General features: G+C 40.3%; 1 protein-coding gene across 28 annotated transcripts in view; it reads right to left on the bottom strand.

Annotated features, from left to right (window-relative positions):
- Positions 1–19668, bottom strand: part of nrxn1a (neurexin 1a) — a 1341442-nt gene that overhangs the window by 1203539 nt on the left and 118235 nt on the right. For 19 of the 28 annotated variants that reach the window (XM_078404791.1, XM_078404790.1, XM_078404793.1 and 16 more), the window contains one exon: positions 3890–3973. The exons of the other annotated variants lie outside the window; for them this stretch is intronic. In XM_078404791.1, coding sequence (XP_078260917.1) covers positions 3890–3973 — 84 coding nt within the window. The remainder of the gene's footprint in view (positions 1–3889; positions 3974–19668) is intronic. 28 annotated transcript variants of the gene reach the window in all.

The following is a 19668-nucleotide window of genomic DNA, read 5'->3' on the forward strand; positions in this document are numbered from 1 at the left end:
CAAAATGGAGAGGGTACAGAGGAGATTTACTAGAATGTTGCCTGGGTTTCAGCACTTAGGCTACAGAGAGAGGTTGAACAGGTTGGGTCTTTATTCTTTGGAGCGTAGAAGGTTGAGGGGGGACTTGATAGAGGTTTTTAAAATTTTGAGAGGGACGGACAGAGTTGACGTGGGTAGGCTTTTCCCTTTGAGAGTGGGGAAGATTCCAACAAGGGGACATAGCTTCAGAATTGAGGGACAAAGGTTTAGGGGTAACATGAGGGGGAACTTCTTTACTCAGAGGGTTGTGGCTGTATGGAATGGGCTTCCGGTGGAAGTGGTGGAGGCTGGCTCGATTTTATTATTTAAGAGTAAATTGGATAGGTATATGGATAGGAGGGGATTGGAGGGTTATGGTCTGAGTGCAGGTAGATGAGACTAGGTCAGGGAGAATGGTCGGCGTGGACTGGTAGGGCCGGACAGGCCTGTTTCCGTGCTGTAGTTGTTATATGTTATATGTTATGTTATATGAATATGTTACCTGAGAATACTGCTCTTCACCAAATAGTTCCCATGACCTGCTTGGCAAATTCTCTCACAATACAAGCCCCCACTCAAACCACTCATCCATCATTGCAGCATCCATTCCCAAAGTAGTATCAGATACTGGTAGGCTGTTGCTTGTATAATGGTACATGTATTATAGGGGATAATTGCTAGCAGCTGTGCAAATTTGCAACAGAGAGGCACTGTGCTAAACCTGGCACAAACTGGCACTATACAAAGAACCCAATAACAACAACAAAGTGACACACAGTGCTGTTTTAACACCTTTAAAAAGTAGTGAAGGAGCATTTAATCTTTAAGGCCTATCCATTCTTAAACGATAGGGAATGCATCAATTACACCCAGTCAACATCTTTGGTACTGAAAACAAATTATTCCACAACTAAAATCCAAATCTCTCAGATTTTAATTGTAGAAGATTCTGGCCATTGTTCTCTCCTTTCATCCTGTCTTTTGTTCCTCCCAATTTCACTTTCTGTAACAAATTTCACATTGAATAAAATCTCTCCAAATTACTTTTCATTCTCATATATTATAATATGAATTTCCACAACATTCAATCGGATTGTTCATGGAGATATTTCCAGTGCATTCAGAAAGTATTCAGACCCCTTCACGTTTTCCACATTTTGTTACGTTACATCCTTATTTTAAAATGGATTAAAAAATTTTTTTTATCATCAATCTACACACAATACCTCCGTAATAAAAAAGTGAAAATAATTGCTTAGAAATTTTTGCAAAATAATTAAAAAGAAATAACTGAAATATCACATTTACATAAGTATTCAGACCCTTTACTCAATACTTTGTTGAGGCACCTTTGGCAGCGATTACAGCCTCAAGTCTTCTTGGGTATGACGCTACAATCTTGGCACACCTGTACTTGAGTAATTTCTCCCATTCTTCTCTGCAGATCCTCTCAAGCTCTGTTAGGTTGGATGGGGAGCATCGATGCACAGCCATTTTCAGGTCTCTCCAGAGATGTTCGATCGGATTCAAGTCCGGGCTCTGGCTGGGCCACTCAAGGACATTCACAGACTTGTCACAAAGCCACTCCTGCATTGTATTGGCTGTGTGCAGGGTCATTGTCCTGTTGGAAGGTGAATCTCTGCCCAGTCTGAGGTCCAGATTGCTCTGGAGCAGGTTTTTAATCAAGGATCTCTCTGTACTTTGCTCCGTCCATCTTTCCCTCGATCCTGACTAGTCTCCCAGTTCCTGCTGCTGAAAAACGTCCCCACCGCATGATGCTGCCACCACCATGCTTCACCGTAGTTATGGTATTGGCCAGGTGATGAGCGTGCCTGGTTTCCTCCAGACGTGACGCTTGGTATTCAGGCCAAAGAGTTCAATCTTGGTTTCATCAGACCAGAGAATCTTGTTCCCCATGGTCTGAGAGTCCTTTAGGTGCCTTTTGGCAAACTCCAAGTGGGCTGTAATGTGCCTCTTACTGAGGAGTGGCTTCCGTCTGGCCACTCTACCATAAAGGCCTGATTGGTGGAGTGCTGCAGATATAGTTGTTCTTCTGGAAGGTTCTCCCATCTTCACAGAGGAACTCTGGAGCTCTGTCAGAGTAACCATCTGGTTCTTGGTCACCTCCCTGACCAAGGCCTTTCTCCCCCAATTGCTCAGTTTGGCCGGGCGGCCAACTATATGAAGAGTCCTGAGTTAGGTTCCAAAGTTCTTCCATTTAAGAATGACGGAGGCCACTGTGCTGTTCGGGACCCGCAGAAATTATTTTATACCCTTCACCAGATCTGTGTCTCGACACAATCCTGTCTCGGAGGTCTACGGACAATTCCTTCCTCTTCATGGCTTGGTTTTTGCTCTGACATGCACTGTCATCTGTGGGACCTTATATAGAAAGGCGTGTGCCTTTCCAAATCATGTCAATCAATTTAATTTACTACTGGTGGATTCAAATCAAGTTGTAGAAACATCTCAGGGATAATCATTGGAAACAGGATGAACCTAAGCTCAATTTTGAGTGTCATAGCAAAGGGTCTGAATACTTATGTAAATGTGATGTTTCAGTTATTTCTTTTTAATTTTTTTGCAAAGATTTCTAAACACCTGTTTTTGCTTATTCATTCTGGGGTATTGTGCGTAGATTGATGATAAAAAAAAAAAAATTTAATCCATTTAAATATAAGGCTGTAACGTAACAAAATGTGGAAAAAGTGAAGGGTCTGAATACTTTCTGAATGCACTATAATTGCTTCTTTACATCTTGTCAGATTTCTTACGTTTGTGATAATCATTGTTTCCTGATTTTGATGTGATACCCAAGGAACCACCACTTTTCTCCATGCATTTAGAAACCCAGCATGTAACAGTCTTACTTGCTTCATATGAGCATGCTGACCTGAGGTGTGATCTAGTCTTATATTTCCAATAAATGTTGTCTTGCACGGCTTTTTTTTTAAAAAATACGCTGAGTGAATCTGGGTCTATTACAAATTCCTGGTCAAGATGAGCACACATCCTACAGCTGTCCTTGTGCATTTTGAACATGATTACTTCTATGTGTGTTGTTGCTTTCATTTATTTTTATCTGATTTCAAAGCCTGATATTGTAGCAGGCTTTTGAATTAGAATATGATACGGGAAGTACAGATGAAATGTTCTCCATTCAATAGCTGTGAAACCTTTGGCTTGAACGATACATCTAGTGTGAAGGATATAACAGATCAAAGGCCTTTTTTTCTCCTGTAACACTCAGTAGTTCATAGGTTCACAAGTTATAGGAGTAGAATTAGGTTATTCGGCCCAGAGTCCATTCCGCCATTCAATCATGGCTGATCTCTGCCACCTAATCCCATTTTCCTGCCTATTCTCCATAACCCTTGACACCCGTTCTATTCAAGAATTTGTCTATCTCTGCCTTAAAAATATCCACTGACAGCCCTCTGTGGCAATGAGTTCCACACGAACTACCCTCTGACTAAAGAAGTTACTCCTCACCTCCTTTCTAAAAGAGTGCCCTTTAATTCTGATGCTATGACCTCTGGTCCCAGACTCTCCCACCAGTGGAAACATCCTTTCAACATCCACTCTATCTATGCCTTTCATTATTCTGTAAGTTTCAATGAAGTCCCCCCTCAACCTTCTAAACTCCAGTGAGTAGAGGCACAGTGCTGTCAAACACTCACCATATGCTGACTCACTCATTCCTGGAATCATTCTTGTGAAACTCCTCTGGATCCTCTCCAGGACCAGTACATCCTTCCTCAGATATGGGGCACAAATTAACTCACAGTACTCCAAATGCAGTCTGACCAGCACCTTATAGAGCCTCAGCATTACATCTCTATTACAAATAGCTGCTGATGGCTTCACTCACCTGGAGGATCTGACATCCTCCTGGTCTTTGCACCGTCCATAGCTCCATGAAGGGATTCATCAGAGCTGGATAAAGACAACTCACCTGCAAAGGCATGAAGGAAATTCTCCTATAAGTACTTTTGATTACAAAAGGATAAGTAAGTGATTTTTTTTTAAGTGCAAAGGAAACATTGCGGTCATGAAGTTGGGGTTTGTTTTAAAATTTAAAAATAAAGCCATATTTCAACTCACCAGAACACTAGAATTTTGTGAACATACTTTTTTCCCCTCGAGGAATAACAATAACTGCATTGCAGTCACAGTCTGGCCACTTGAGTATTGGCTTTGCTGCTTCTCAAGCTTCTGTGCGGTTTAGATTTGCACTTATTGCTTTCCAGTTTTTTTTTCATCTTCCCCTTTTAAAGCTGTTAATCCATTTTAAACATACTGGTGATGAGTGTGGAATTCTGAAAGTTCTAATGGCTAAATCAGAGATCACAACCCATGCATGTACTTAGGCAGTGATTTAATGCCAAAAAGGCAGCTTTGTGTTTCACTGCATAGAATTGATTTGTTTTCACAAAGACAAGTTGAATTTAATCTTAATTACCCTTTTAAAATCTTTGTTGCCACAATTCACTTCCATAATAATGAGCCTAATGCATTTGTGTATGTATCACATCTCAAGCTGCCTTGCTCAGGTGACAGATTTCAGTAATTCCAACTCGTCTTTAATTGGATATGTTGTCATCCAAAATTACTCAAACATTTATTATAGCCTTGAATGGTTGGTTAAGTTATTCACCATCATAAAAATATATATTTTTTTTGGTCTATGTTGCAATTCTCCATGTTACCTAATGCCATTTCCCTCATTAATTAAACACTTTCTGAATATTTGTTTCTGCATTTGTTTTGGAGGCCGTCAGATTATTTTTCCCCTTTCACCAGTTCTGAGTTTTAAGGGAATGAGCAATATTTACTCAGTGACATCACCTGCCATTTCTAAATTCCTTCAGTATTTAAGATTCACTGTGATCTAGGAGAATGAAATCAACTTTGATAAAGCAGTGTGTTAACCGATATGATATAACAACTCAATGTAAAAAAACATTAGATACAGAATTAGACCAATTCTGAAGGTCAAGATGGAACAAGGGATGAAAACACAGGAATGATTTATTGAGAAATTATAAATAGATGATAATCTTTGTTATAAATGTAAGTATAAACTCAAACTTTCTATTCACTCTCAACACCTTCACTGATCATTATTTGTCATTCGTGAAATATGACTACTATCTCTCACTGATTTAATTTTACAGCTGCTTACTGGACAGCAGTTTATATCTCACCACTTCCAAATGACACTTAATATCTCAGGGGAAAAATGAATTCAACAAATTCAGTCACAACTGCCTGGTATAAAAACTCACCAGAGAATGTCCATGCTATTCAAGTCGAGCGAACATGCTTGAAGACATGTTACCTGCATATTTGGACCAGCACATGCTAAAATATATTACATTTAGTATTCAACTCCTGTCAATCAAGTTGATGTTTATAATGCACTATTGGATATCAGTAGCTTGTTTGTGCACCATATCAATTTTTTTTAAATCTGAACTTTTGGAAGAGATTTATTATTCAATTTCTCTTCCAACATTACCCAACCAGTTACGTTACACAAGACATCGAAAGACGTACATTCAACAGTTTCATAAGAAATTTACATATGGTTAACACCATCTGTCTGGGACAATTAATCAATACCCAAGTACATAAAACTATCTAATCATATTTAGAAAAATTGAAAAATCTTGCACATTATTTTATAAAACCATTCATTTAACAATTTCAGAACATGCTTTTCTGTGGCACTTTTTAAATTTCTCTCTTGAAGAATTAAAAGTAGCAAATTTACAGTAAGCTCAGGAATCATGAGCTTACACTAAAAATAATAGCTCATGGGCAGAAATGAGAGAGCAAAGTTTGCTTATCGCAGCAGCAACTTAATGCCCTTGAAATTTTGTGCACGTTTTAAGAGGTTGTTATAACACAAACACACATTCATCATAAACAAGAACTATGTTATTATGGCATTAATAATGGGCACAAAAAAAAGCATGCTCTGCTCATCCTTGAATTGTATTTGTTTGCATATAAAATAAATGATTACCCCTATTTTGAAGCTCCCATTGCAGTACTGTTTCATCAATGACAGCTGATCGCAAGAAAAACAGATTTGCATGCACTCTTGACAGACGGTCTCCAAAATGACTCTTGTACAATAGGTTGCAGTCAACAAAGCGATTAAAAATTGTTTATAAACATCCAGGATGAGCAACAGTCAGTTTGCAGTAAACTCTTCGGGAACTAATGATCCCGTCATAGATCTGACACCCATAATCTATTACCCATTTAAAATGTAATTTCAATTACAAAGCAGGTACTAATTATCAGGAACACGAGAGACTCAAATGATAGAATCTGGAGCAACAAACAATTTGCTGCAAGAACACTGGATTGAGGAGAGTCCGCGAGAGGAAAGGGATTGTCAATGTTTCAGGTGGAAACCTCGCATCTGTATAAATATTGGGACTTCATGTCCAGGTCTTGACTTCTGATGGGTGCAAGACGTCATGCATGAAAAACATTTTTCCTCAAGAAACTAGCATGACGTATTCTTGTCTAACATGATGCAAAATACTTTAATTTTAATTATTAAAAATCTCATTGCAATTACCCCTGCCTGTGGTTACATGGGGCAAAACCACTTCCCACTTTAAAATATGGCTGGTTCTTGATGGAGGCGACATGAAAGAAAATATATTTAGTCAATGATACACCGCAATTATAAAAACCTTTCAGCACAGGAAACTCCAAGAGCTCATGCTCATAATCAATAGCCTGCAATGGAAAAGGGAAATCTTGTTGCATTCCTGCAAAGTGGGTGGCACTCACCTGTGAGATGGCTGCAGACACAGATATTACAACTTGTGCCTGTTTGCAGTCTAGCTTGAATGGCATTGAAGTTGAAGACTATTGCTGCCTTCATAGATTTAGGTTAAACAGTATGCTGCCTGATATTTGGCTCCATAACCCATTATAATAGGTAGCAAAGGTTAATGAACAATTGCCTATTGAACCATAGTTTTTTTTCCACACACTGCTGCCAAGTCAGGTTGAGGCGAGTTAAACCGTTCTGGAAGACTAGCATTTTGTATGATTTCTGGCCTCATTTGCCATCTCCTTTGACCCTCCATGGGTCTTGACTGATCTTGCTGGTGCTACAGTAATCCCTGTAATTTATCCATCTTTTGCAGTACTCCCACAGTCAGCGATGTAAAATAATACCGCTACAGCCGAACATCAGCATGCTCACTCTCAAAATCAGCAAGAAAAGTTGCTCTGAAGTACCAATAGCTTTTAAAAAACCTAGACACTTACCTTTTTTTAAGATGTGGGATCTCTACAAATACCACTGCTTGGGTCACCTTGCCAACTAATTTTCTGGATTGGTGTAAGAATAAGCGATTAAAAAACCCAGTTATAAACTTCCAAAAAAGTTATTCATTAGTCAGGATTATATTTTCATATCTCAGTCAGCCCAGCTTTCATTCCTGGTACCAATCAGTTTTGTCTTATGTGAATCTTCATTAACATGGCAATGGTCACTATGTGTGCAAAGATTTAGCAAGACACAAAGAAAGACCCAAGTGATATGAGGCACAGTGATGATCGGACCCTTCATCGTCATATCATATCATATACATACAGCCGGAAACAGGCCTTTTCGGCCCTCCAAGTCCGTGCCGCCCAGTGATCCCCGTACATTAACACTATCCTACACCCACTAGGGACAATTTTTACATTTACCCAGCCAATTAACCTACATACCTGTACGTCTTTGGAGTGTGGGAGGAAACCGAAGATCTCGGAGTAAACCCACACAGGTCACGGGGAGAACGTACAAACTCCTTACAGTGCAGCACCCGTAGTCAGGATCGAACCTGAGTCTCCGGCGCTGCATTCGCTGTAAAGCAGCAACTCTACCGCTGCGCTACCGTACCGTACCCTTGGACTATCCTTGATTGGACTTTGCTGCCTTTACCTTGCACTAACGTTATTCCCTAATCATGGATCTTTTCACGGTAAATGGCTCAATTGTAATCATGTATTGTCTTTCCACTGACTAGATAGCACGCAATAAAAGCTTTTCACTGTACTTCGGTACACGTGACCATAAACAAACTGAAATGATGGAATTACTCAAAAAGCAACTCTTCAACATCACAATGCACTTACTCACCATCACACACAACCCACTTTCAACATAAAACATCCCACTCTCCACCACAATACATGAGCATGCTAACTCCCAAAATCAGCAATAAAGTTGCTCTGAAATTTCAATACCTAAAACCCAGACACTTACCTTTTTATAATAGCCCCATTCTCCACCCCTACAATTCCCACTCCCAACACTACCAAATGCCTACTCCTCTTTCCATCCCGCAAAATCATTGCTTCTCATCTCACACACATCTGGTCCTAACTAAACACATCTCTGCTCTCTATTCCACTACATTCCCATTGACCCCGGCAACATCCCACACACCAGGTTCCAACTACCTTACTCTCTTTCCCTTCAAGCACCCACATCCCACTGAGACCAACTCCAATTCTCCATCCTTCTACCTCATTCATCATCCACCCCGTTCGGCGAGCTTAACAGTTTAACAGTTTAATTTATTGTCACATGCACCAAGGTACAGGGAAAAGCATTTGTTGCATGCTATCCAGTTGCAGAAAGACAATACGTGATTACAATCAAGCCATTTATAGTGTATGATATAGTGCATGATAAGGGAATAACATTTCGTGCAAGGTAAAGTCAGCAAAGTCCGATCACGGATAGTGCGATGGTCACCAAAGAGGTAGATAGTAGTTCACACCGCACCGCACGCATCACTCCATAATGTTCCTGCACACCATCTCACCACATCTCTTGTTAGAACTCCACAACCATTTTACGCTGCTCTACTTTCCAACTGACTCCATCTCTTGCTGCTCTCCATCTGACCTTCTCCATTCCCATTTTTCCCCACCATACCCATACTACCTCACCACATCCTTGTTCACAACTCCGTCACCAACCCCTCCGCAACAGTGTTCTCCACCCAACTACTTTTCTACTCACCACTGCCTGTACAACCACAATCTCCATTCCACAGCACCAAATCCATCACACCCTTGCTCTCCATCAGACTGCAATATCCCCCAGTCTCCCATCCCAGCACAAGCACAGCCCACCCTACCAAAATCCACTATTTCCGAGCTCCCGACCTCATCACACCCACATACTCCATCACTCTGATCTCTGATATGACGGGCTGGAAGTTGAGGATGGAATACGGTAGATGGAGAGTGGGGATGAGATATGATGGGGAGGAGCCATAACCCAAAGCAACCCTCTCCAACACGCAAAATCCCTAGACCCTACTATCCATACCATTCATCCCATTCTCCACCCTGCCACATTCCATCCCCATTCTTTACGCCACCACAACACTCACTACCCTATCTAAGAGCTTTTGGGGTCATTTTAATGTAGATCTGGTTTGATCTCCTTTGTACAACATTGTTCCATACATTTTTTTTTTTGTTCTTCACCTTTGCTTCTCTCCCATTCGATCATCTTGTGTTCTCTCTCTTTTCATCCATCCTCCCCGATCCTCCTTTTTCTGATATCTTCTTCCTAACCATTCATCTGTTTAATTGCTTCTCCTCCTGTATTCATTTGTTAATTTCTTATCGCTTTCCCTTCCTCCATCCCCTACATCTTCTGTTCATTGTCTTCCCTGCTTTTCCTCTCATCTTCTTAGACTCTTTTCACTGTTTACTAGATTCCGCAATTAGTATAGAAGGGATGTATATTGTGCACATCACTATTTCAAGTTATGTGTTCATATTTCTGACGAAGGCAACATATTTTAAAAATTATTTATTTTGCCTTTCCAGAGAAATCATCCAAGAATATTCAATATCACTAAATACTTTGCATCTAGTTGATTGTCTTGTTCCCACAATTAATAAGATTTTCATATCATGAACCAAAATTGACAGGAAAACCAGTTACAATTGCTGAAATGAATATGATACCCTTTAATCTGACAAAATTGTAGGATGCAGAGTTTGCAGCAAATAAAAATACGAGTTCAGAGAAATTGATGCTGCTGACAAACTCGTAAATGAGAGGGATGCATAATCTGAGCCACAGACCAAGAGGAGCCAATGATAGCTGGGAAGTACACATACTGTATATTGTCACATGTGGAAGTGAAGCTTGTATTAAATTCTGTGGTTATTTCAGGTCACCTCCTAACTCCCCAAACTTCTATATGCACTAAAGTATACAACAAGAAGTGTTATGGGATATGCTCTTCCTGTCTTTACTTTGAATAATTTACTTTGAATCTTTCAGGAGTAAGCAACCCATACAATTGAAATTTATGCCACCACTGGCAGTTTGGAGCTCTAGCACGATTCATGCTTTCCCCCGTGAATGGGAGAGAGTGTCTGTCTGTCTGTCTGTCTAACACAACACATTGAGATCTGTAGTCCAATAGATGGATGGGGAATCATTGTTCCATAAGATACATTCTACCATTTTGCCACAAGCTTCTTCAACAGCACCTCCAAAAGATGTGACATAACTCGCACATCTAGATGTCATTACTTACATATTTAACTCCCAGAAGTAAAAAATTCACTCTGTTTTTATCTGATCTCTCATTATCATTGGGTCTAAAGTCTGGAAGTCCTTACCTAGTATCACAGTGGGAGTACCTTCAATGCAATGAACTAAGAGCCGAGCAGCTGGACAACAGATTGGCTGGATTACACCTAAAATAGTGCGTACAGATTTGGTCACTACACTACAGGGAGGTGGGGATAACGATGGAGAGAGTGCAGCAGAGATTCACCAGGAGTTGCCTGGAATGGATGGCTCTAATTACAAGGACATATTATGTAGGCTGGCTTTCTTTTCACTTGAACAAAAAAAGTGTGTGAGCAATTCATTTTTCAACCTTGATCGAGGTTTACAAAATTATCAGGGGCATCGTTAAGACAAATAGAATCTTTTTTCCCCAGGGTTTTGAGCAAGGGAGCACAGGTTTAAGGTCAGAGGAAAGAATTTTAAAGGAGAACTGAGGGGTACTTTTTTCCCCACACAAGAGATGTCAGAGGAGGTAGCGGAAGCAGGTACCATTATTACACCATTTGAAAGGCAATAAAACAGGTACTGGAATAGGAATGGAGTACAGGGAAGCACAGGAAACTGCAGATTCTGGAAGCTTGAACAAAACAGAAAGTGCTGGAGGAACTCAGCAGGTCAGGTAGCATCTGGGAGATGGGAGACTCAGGAATGGGATTCTCTATTGAATTTTCCAATTTCAGGTAATGCTCCCCTCACCACCCACCCACCCATCTCTCCGATCATCTCCCAATCACCTCCTCAATCACCCTACTCCTTCCTCTCCTTCGTACAATTGTCTTCCATTCCCGAATCCCCATCTCCCTTTATCCCCGTTTCCTCTTCCCTTTCCACCCATATATCTCTCCAGCTTTACATTTCACTCCTCCTCTTCTCCCCTTATCTGACACACATTTTTTTCCTTTTCACCTTTGTCATTTACTCTACTCATGTGTCTTCATCTGCACCCACCGACCACTTGCCAGACTTATCCTGCCCCCAATTATCTTTTTCAGTCCCCCCCCCCATCCCCCCCCCTCCTAGTTCTGTTAGTCTGATGAAAGGACCCAACACAAAACAGCACCTGTCCATTTCCTCCAGTAAGCTGCCTTTCCCACTGACTTCCTCCAGTGCACTTTTTTTGCTCAATGAGGAGAGGGCTGCAGGATTGGCATGGACAGACAACATTGTCGGCATGGACAAGATGGGCCATTATGTGTGTTTTCATGCTGTACCTTCCTTTGATTCAATGATTCAGGTTACCTATAGATTATCAAGTACAGAATGGATTTTTTGGAATTACGATTTTTCATTCTTGGTGCCATGTGGCCAAATATTCCCTCACCTATTTAAAGTGTTTTCTAAACTGGCTGAGCTCTTCAAATTATCTCTTAAGTACCCAAATTATTTTTTGAATACCGCAACATTAACGACTGAGTTTCACGATTCCCTCACTCAGGCCTGGAATAGGCCGTGGACCTTTCACCGTCCAGCGGGGGCTTCAATGTCGGGAGCCCCGACCGCCCCGACGTGGCAACTCCAACAGCCTGACCGCGGGAGAAGACGGCAAGGAAAAGAGAAAAAGACATTTTTGGCCTTCCATCACAGTGAGGAGGGACTGGAGGAGACTCACTGTGATGGATGTTTCTTTTTGTTTGGTGTTAGTTGTGATTGTATGTGTTATTGCATTTTTATTGATTATTCTTATTGGTCTTATTGTTTAACTGCGGGTAATGTTTCATTTCACTACACATTTATGTGTATGTGACAAATAAACGACTATTGACACTCCGCAGCTGAAGGTTATTGTAGTTTGTGCTGCTGTCACCTGCCTAGGTTCTTCTCCTTGCACTTGATGGTTATAGAACAAATCTCCAATATCGATCCAGAAGCTGTCTTCCTTACTTTTTCCTGTCGCACTGTGCAATAATGAATCATCTGCTTTTTTATTTCTGTGATTGTTCTAAAATCATGTCCTTGATTAAGCTCTCAGATCTGCCCTAAAGTTAAATACTATTCAGTTTGTGTAATTATGCATTGGTTTCTCATTGCTGCCATTGTCAAAAACAAGTCAAGCACTGATCTTTGTTTTTCCCCCAATTTCACTGTTAATATCCATTCACCTCCTGCTCCACTAAGCATGGACATGCATTCTACTGCTGGTCACATCAGCCTGAAGCAACAGTGAAGAAATCAAGCATTTAACTGAGCAAATAAATGAAAAACTGAATTAAATCCACTGCCCTATCTCCCCTAAAAATAAGTAAACCGAGCACCTTCCCTAACTTGTAAGTACCGTCCTCTTTGGCAATTTATCATTGCCAATTCAGGCTATCAACACTGCATTTCATAATTAAGGACAGCTTTCTTATCTTATTGTATTTGTAGAATTTAACCAAATTTGACAGCTGGCTAGTCAGCAGAGACACTGCTCAGCATTATGTGAGAAGGGCTTCTTGTGCCTTGCTATGAAGGACTTCTCCCTGCACTTCCTCAAACCCCCTGCTAGGTGGATCATTAAAGTCATTTTAAACTTACTTTGAAGGTCAACAGTGAGCTGTGAGGACTTACTGCCTGCAGCAATGTCCTCGGACTTAACACTTTTCAGAAGATTTCAGATTATTGTTGTGTTATCATACATTTCAGGTCTGACTTGGGACTTGATTTTTGACGGTTGAGAAAATAATATATGGATGCACTCATATCATATCATATCATATATATACAGCCGGAAACAGGCCTTTTCGGCCCTCCAAGTCCGTGCCGCCCAGTGATCCCCGCACATTAACACTATCCTACACCCACTAGGGACAATTTTTACATTTACCCAGCCAATTAACCTACATACCTGTACGTCTTTGGAGTGTGGGAGGAAACCGAAGATCTCGGAGAAAACCCACGCAGGTCACGGGGAGAACGTACAAACTCCTTACAGTGCAGCACCCGTAGTCAGGATCGAACCTGAGTCTCCGGCGCTGCATTCGCTGTAAAGCAGCAACTCTACCGCTGCGCTACCGTGCCGCCCTATAATGTTATAATGGAGAAACCAGTTCCCATCCGAGAAGGATGCATTGGCACCATTGCTGAACTGTTGCCAATCCTCCTTCTAATCCATACAATAACAGTTTGTTTCTAACTCAGCAGCTAAACCTTTATTATAGGCTGTCACATTCCAATTTCATGCAACCTTTTACAATACCTCTGAATTTTCTTCAATTTTGTAGTATCTCTATTTCCCACATTCTCCACCATTAAATCTTCTCTTATGAATCTTAATGCTACATTCATTGCCATCACCTTCTACCGGTCAACTCTAGATCCACCACCCAGTGAGATAATTTCCATGATGGAGGACTTCACATAACAGCAGGATGTTTTTCTTAATGATTACTCATAACACCATATCCCTCCCTCAAACCCTACCCCAAACACTTGTCACTATCACTTTCACTATTCTTACATTCTTCCACCTCTGCATCTTATGTAAATAGTGGCCATCTTTCTCTCCTCTACCTTCCTTTCTCTCCATCTTCTCTTCCCTGGTTTTCTTCTTGTACCCCCTTTACCTTCACACTGGTCACTTTTTTCCATCAGTTAATTTGACTTGACCTGAAAATGCAAAATTAATCTCAACTAAACAAGGGTAATTAAATTGATTGATACGTTTCTGAAGATCAGTCACCTTTTAAAAATTAAATCTCTTGAAATTAACAAGCATAATCTTTTTACAAATCAAGTCCATAATCCTTCTGTTTTGTGATCTATTTTGTCTGCACCTCGACTACTACAATTCCTGCATCTGCACCTCTAGTTCTCAATCAGTCCATCACATTCACATCTTTTAGAATATATTCATTTCACTGTTCCCTTTTTTTCCAAAATGCTCTGCTTTATACTTTGTCATACAGAGCCAAATCTATCAACCATGTTTACTTTGCCAATCATTTCTAACTTCTTGCAACAATCTGCATTAATTTTATTTGTCATTCTTCTACTTCAATATTACCAAGAGTTGATATTATTATGTCTTTCAAATAATCCATTGGAGTAACAAAATAGCCATTGCTCAAATACTTATGGTGCATTATCCATCTTTAAGCACATCTAAGAAAGCATCCATAAACATAATGAACATTGTCAGTGGTATCAAGGGACATATACTTACCAATAACTTACTCACTGACGCCCAGTTTAGGTTTTACCAGAACCACTCTGCTCCAGGCCTCATCAGAAAGTGGGTCCAAACATGGACCTAAGAGCTGAATTTCAAGAGGTGAGATGAGAGTAACCACTTGACATCAAGACAACATTTGACCGAGTCTGGCATCAATACATCTTGGTAAAATTGAAGTCAGTGGATATTAAAGTCAAACCACTCCAATGGCTGAAATCATACTTTGCACCAAGGAAGATAGTTCAGGCTGTTACCATCCCATCCCAAGGACACCATTGTTGCAGGAGTTCCACAGGGAAGTGTCATCCACCCAATCATCTTCAGTTGCTTCATCAATGACATTCTATTCATCATAACATCAGAAGTACGTTCTATGATAACTGTACGTTTGGTCAATTCCATACTTAACTCCTCAGCAAATAAAACAGTCCTTGTCTGTAATGCAATAAAACCTAGACAACCTTCAGGCATTAGCTGATGAATGGCAAAGAATCATTTGTCCCACTTAAGTGCCAGACAATGACCATCTCCAATAAGAGAGAGTCTAACCATCTACTCTTGGCATTCAAAGGCATTACCATCACCAAGCGCCCATCATTAATTTTCTGGAGGTCACCGGTGGCTTAAAGCGCAACTTGATTAGTCACATAAATATTGTGAAACGCTATGATTGCAAGCAAAAGTCAGAGGCCCAGTGTCCTGTGGCAAGTGGTTAATTTCCCAAGATCTCTCCAACATCCACAAGGCACACGAGGAGTAATGTAAAATACTGTAACCTTCCCAGATATGTGCAGCTCTAAGATCACCCAAGAACCTTAGACCCATCCAGGAGAAACTGGATGATTAACTGACACTATATCAATCAACCTCAGTGTTCAGTCTGAAGAAGAGTCTCGACCCGAAACGTCACCCATTCCTTCTCTCCAGAGATGCTGCCCGTCCCGCTGAGTAACTCCAGCATTCTGTCTCTATCTCAGTATTCATTCCCTCCATTTGAGGCACACAGTGGCTGCAGTGTAAAACATTTACAAAATGCAATATAGTTGCCTTCTCAGGATACTTCAACAGCACCATCCAAAGCCAAGCCAGGGCAGAGTATGCATGGGAACACCACCACCGGCATTCATCTCTCCAAGTCACCCACCATCCTGACTTAGAAATATATCATTAGTACTTCATCAATGTTATGACTAAATCCTGGAACTCTTATCCAACAGTCCAGTGGGAGCACCTTCATCACAAGGACTGCAACAATTTAAAGTAGCTCACCACGACCTTTTCACGGAAAATTAGGCTTGGGAAATTAATGTTGCCTTTGCCAGCGATGCCGAGATCCCAGAAGTAAACAAAAAAGTCATTTTGCATTATAGTTGGCTTAAAGTTGCCCAGTCATCCATTTTCTAGTCAGTTACAATTTATTTCCTGATACCTTACATTTCATAATTAGTTTCCGAGATTCACCTTTATAATTATAAAGATAACTGATGGTCATAAAGTCATTGAGCCATACAGTGTTGAAGCAGGCCCTTTGGCCCAACTTACCATCTAAACTAGCCCTATTTGTTTGCTTTTGGCCCACATCCCTCTAAACCTGTCCTGTCCATGTACCTGTCTAATTGTTTCTTAAAAGTCGCAAAAGTCCCTGCCTCAATTACCTCTTCCAGCAGTTTGTTCCATATACCTGTTGTGCAAAAAATCTACCCCTCAGATTCCTATAAAATCTTACCCCCTCCCCCCCCCTCACAGTCCAATGCCCTCTGGGCAAGAGACTCTGTGCGTCCACCCGATCTATTCCTCTCAAGATTTTATAGACCTCTACAAGATCACCCCTCATCATCTACGCTACAGGGAATAGTCCTAGCCTGAACAACCTCTCTCTATAACTCAGACCCTCGAGTCCTGGCAACATCCTTGTAAATCGTCTCTGCACCCTTTCCAACTTAACAACATCTTTCCTATAAAATGGTGCCCAGAACTGAACACAATACTCTAAATTTGGCTTCATCAACATCTTATATAACTGCAACATGACCTCCGAACTTCTATACAATACTCTGACAGCTGAAGGCCAATGTGCCAAAAGCCTTTTTGACCACTATATCTACCTGTGACGCCACCTTCAATAAATAAATCACCTTCAAGGAACGATGTACTTGCATTCCTAGATCCCTCTGCTCTACAACTTCCCCAGAGCCCTGCCATTCACTGTGCAGAACCTGCCCATTGTAGACTTTCAAAAATGCAGCACCTCACATTTCTCTGTATTAAATTCCATCAACCATTCCTCAGCCCACCTGGCCAACCGATCAAGATCCTGCTGCAGTTTTTCACAACCATCTGCAAAACCACCCACTTTTGTATCATCTGCAAACTTGCTACTCTTGCCAGGTACATTCTCATCCAAATCATTGATGACAAACAGTAATGGGCCCAACACCAAACCCTGAGGCACACCACTAATCACAGGCCTCCAGTTGGAGAATTAACCTTCCACCATCAATGAAGCCAATTTTCTATCCAAATGATATTGCAAGAGTCAGTTGACTCATTAACTGTGGATAATGAGAGTGTAAGAGTTATAATTGTCCAAATTACTCGTGAAAGACCAAACTTGACAAAACAGTAGCTCAATAATTTCAGTATATGTCGTTGGTGCATGGGAATAACTTTAAAGCAGTGATAGATTTGCATTCTAATGACAACAGGTTACAATTATGAACTTTACACAGATTACTATTTAAATCACAAGGTATTATTGAAATCACAATATTGGTTTGCAATTATTGTATATTCTATGATATAAATACTAACAAATTCATTGTTCAATACAAATTTAATTCTCCACCATCCTACAAGAGCAACAAAAAATATCTATTACATGAACTCCATATCATAACTCCGAATAATCAAACAAGGTTAAGCAACTTGGGTGTGTGCATTCTATGGTGACTAATTAAATTATTCAGGATGATGAATGGATTTGAAAAATTGATCCAGGGAAAACCATTTATGTTGAAACATTCTTATATCATGTAAATTAAAATTAGAAATTTGTGAGTTAAAAAAGAAACCAAAAGATAATGGAACTGAGTACAGAATAGATAAGCTGAGTGAAATATACAACAGAATGTGTTTGAAATGCAATTAAATGGGTTTTAAAAAAAAAAGAAAAGGAACGAGGAATATAATGGACGGAGCTTGAGTAAACTATAGGCCATTGAGTTTAACAAGCTCTCTCCTCAGTCTTTATTGTCTTTTGCCTTTTATGATGTCGAAAACAATGTAACCAATACTAAATAACATCTGCCCATATTAAGCTGGGTAATCAGCAGTCCCAATGTGGAAACACAGTGGTGATTTATTTGACATCACCACTGTGGTGGAAATGGAGATCAGGTAATAATCTAGGTAATAATCTAGAATCTGTTAGTTTGTATACTGCACTGGAGATGATTTATTTATAAATTTATCCCTCGAACTATACTGAAGTTATCCCCAATAGTGAAAAAGGAAACAATGAACAATACTTAAACAATAAAAAAATCTCCTGAAATGAAAACTGAAATTTGTTTTTTGAAATGTGTCAATTTTCTGTCAATAATTCACTCAGCCAACCCCTTCAGAAACATAGAAAATAGGTGCAGGAGGAGGGCATTCGGCCCTTCGAGCCAGCACCGCCATTCATTGTGATCATGGCTGATCGTTCCCAATCAATAACCCGTGCCTGCCTTCTCCCCATATCCCTTTCTTTGTGCCTTGCAGCTTTTCCTCCTTTATCTTGTTTTTCCCCCTTTTATTTCCCCCTTTGATTTTTTTCTTTCTTTCCCAGTATGTTTCTCCATTTTCTGTCTTGTTTAATTCTCTCTTCAAAAATGTCTCTCACTATGGATTACCCATTCTCATTCTATCTTCGGCATCTAGCCTTATTTGCACAAGGGTTAGAGTTAGACTTGATACTCGAGTTAGAGGTGTGTCTCTCATCCTCCAGTAACTCAAAAAGAACCATCTCCTTCTGTGAAGACAAAAATAGTTTTCTTTGGTGAATAAATACTGCATGTCCCAAATTGCATTTCTCTGGAAAACAAAATGACACAATGATCTTAATATAGGCCTTCACCTCTGGGGTTTAGGTTTAAAATCCACACAGACTGGATGGAATTTCTGGTGAAACATCAATGGCCTGAAATATTAATTCTGTTCCTCTCTTTAATAGGTCTCTTTTTAACCCAAGCACTTCTAAGTATTCTCCATACTGAGTTGTGGTCTAATCGGCATGAAATGAAAACACCAAACTATCCTTAATTCAGCGTCGACGTTCAATCATAGCAATAAATTATTTGAGAAATAGAAAGCATCTCACACTAATGTAGTTAAAGCTGCTCTATCCAGCTTTGTGCTAGAACCTGTTATCAAGGAACAAAAAGGATAATTTGTGATACCTGACCCGAGAGTGCCTCATGCTGGGACAGAGAGCCTGAAAGGAACTGGGTTTTTTTTCTTCACTTATACTCCAACAGTTTAAGACAAATCAAAACAATTGTGTAAAATACTTGAAGTTCAATTCTTTACCTCAACAAACATTGGGATTTCTTGCATGTCGGATGTTGGAACAACATGCACAGTCACTTGCACCATGCAGGCAATGCAGCACAGAAACATATAAAATTCTTAAGGGGTTGGAGAGGCTAGATGCGGGAAGATGGTTCCCGATGTTGGGGAAGTCCAGAACCAGGGGTCACAGCTTAAGGATAAGGGGGAAGTCTTTTAGGACCGAGATGAGAAAACATTTCTTCACACAAAGAGTGGTGAGTCTGTGGAATTCTCTGCCACAGAAGGAAGTTGAGGCCTGTTCATTGGCTATATT

The sequence above is a fragment of the Rhinoraja longicauda genome, chromosome 9, assembly GCF_053455715.1.
Source record: "Rhinoraja longicauda isolate Sanriku21f chromosome 9, sRhiLon1.1, whole genome shotgun sequence".
NCBI classification, from domain to species: domain Eukaryota; kingdom Metazoa; phylum Chordata; class Chondrichthyes; order Rajiformes; family Arhynchobatidae; genus Rhinoraja; species Rhinoraja longicauda.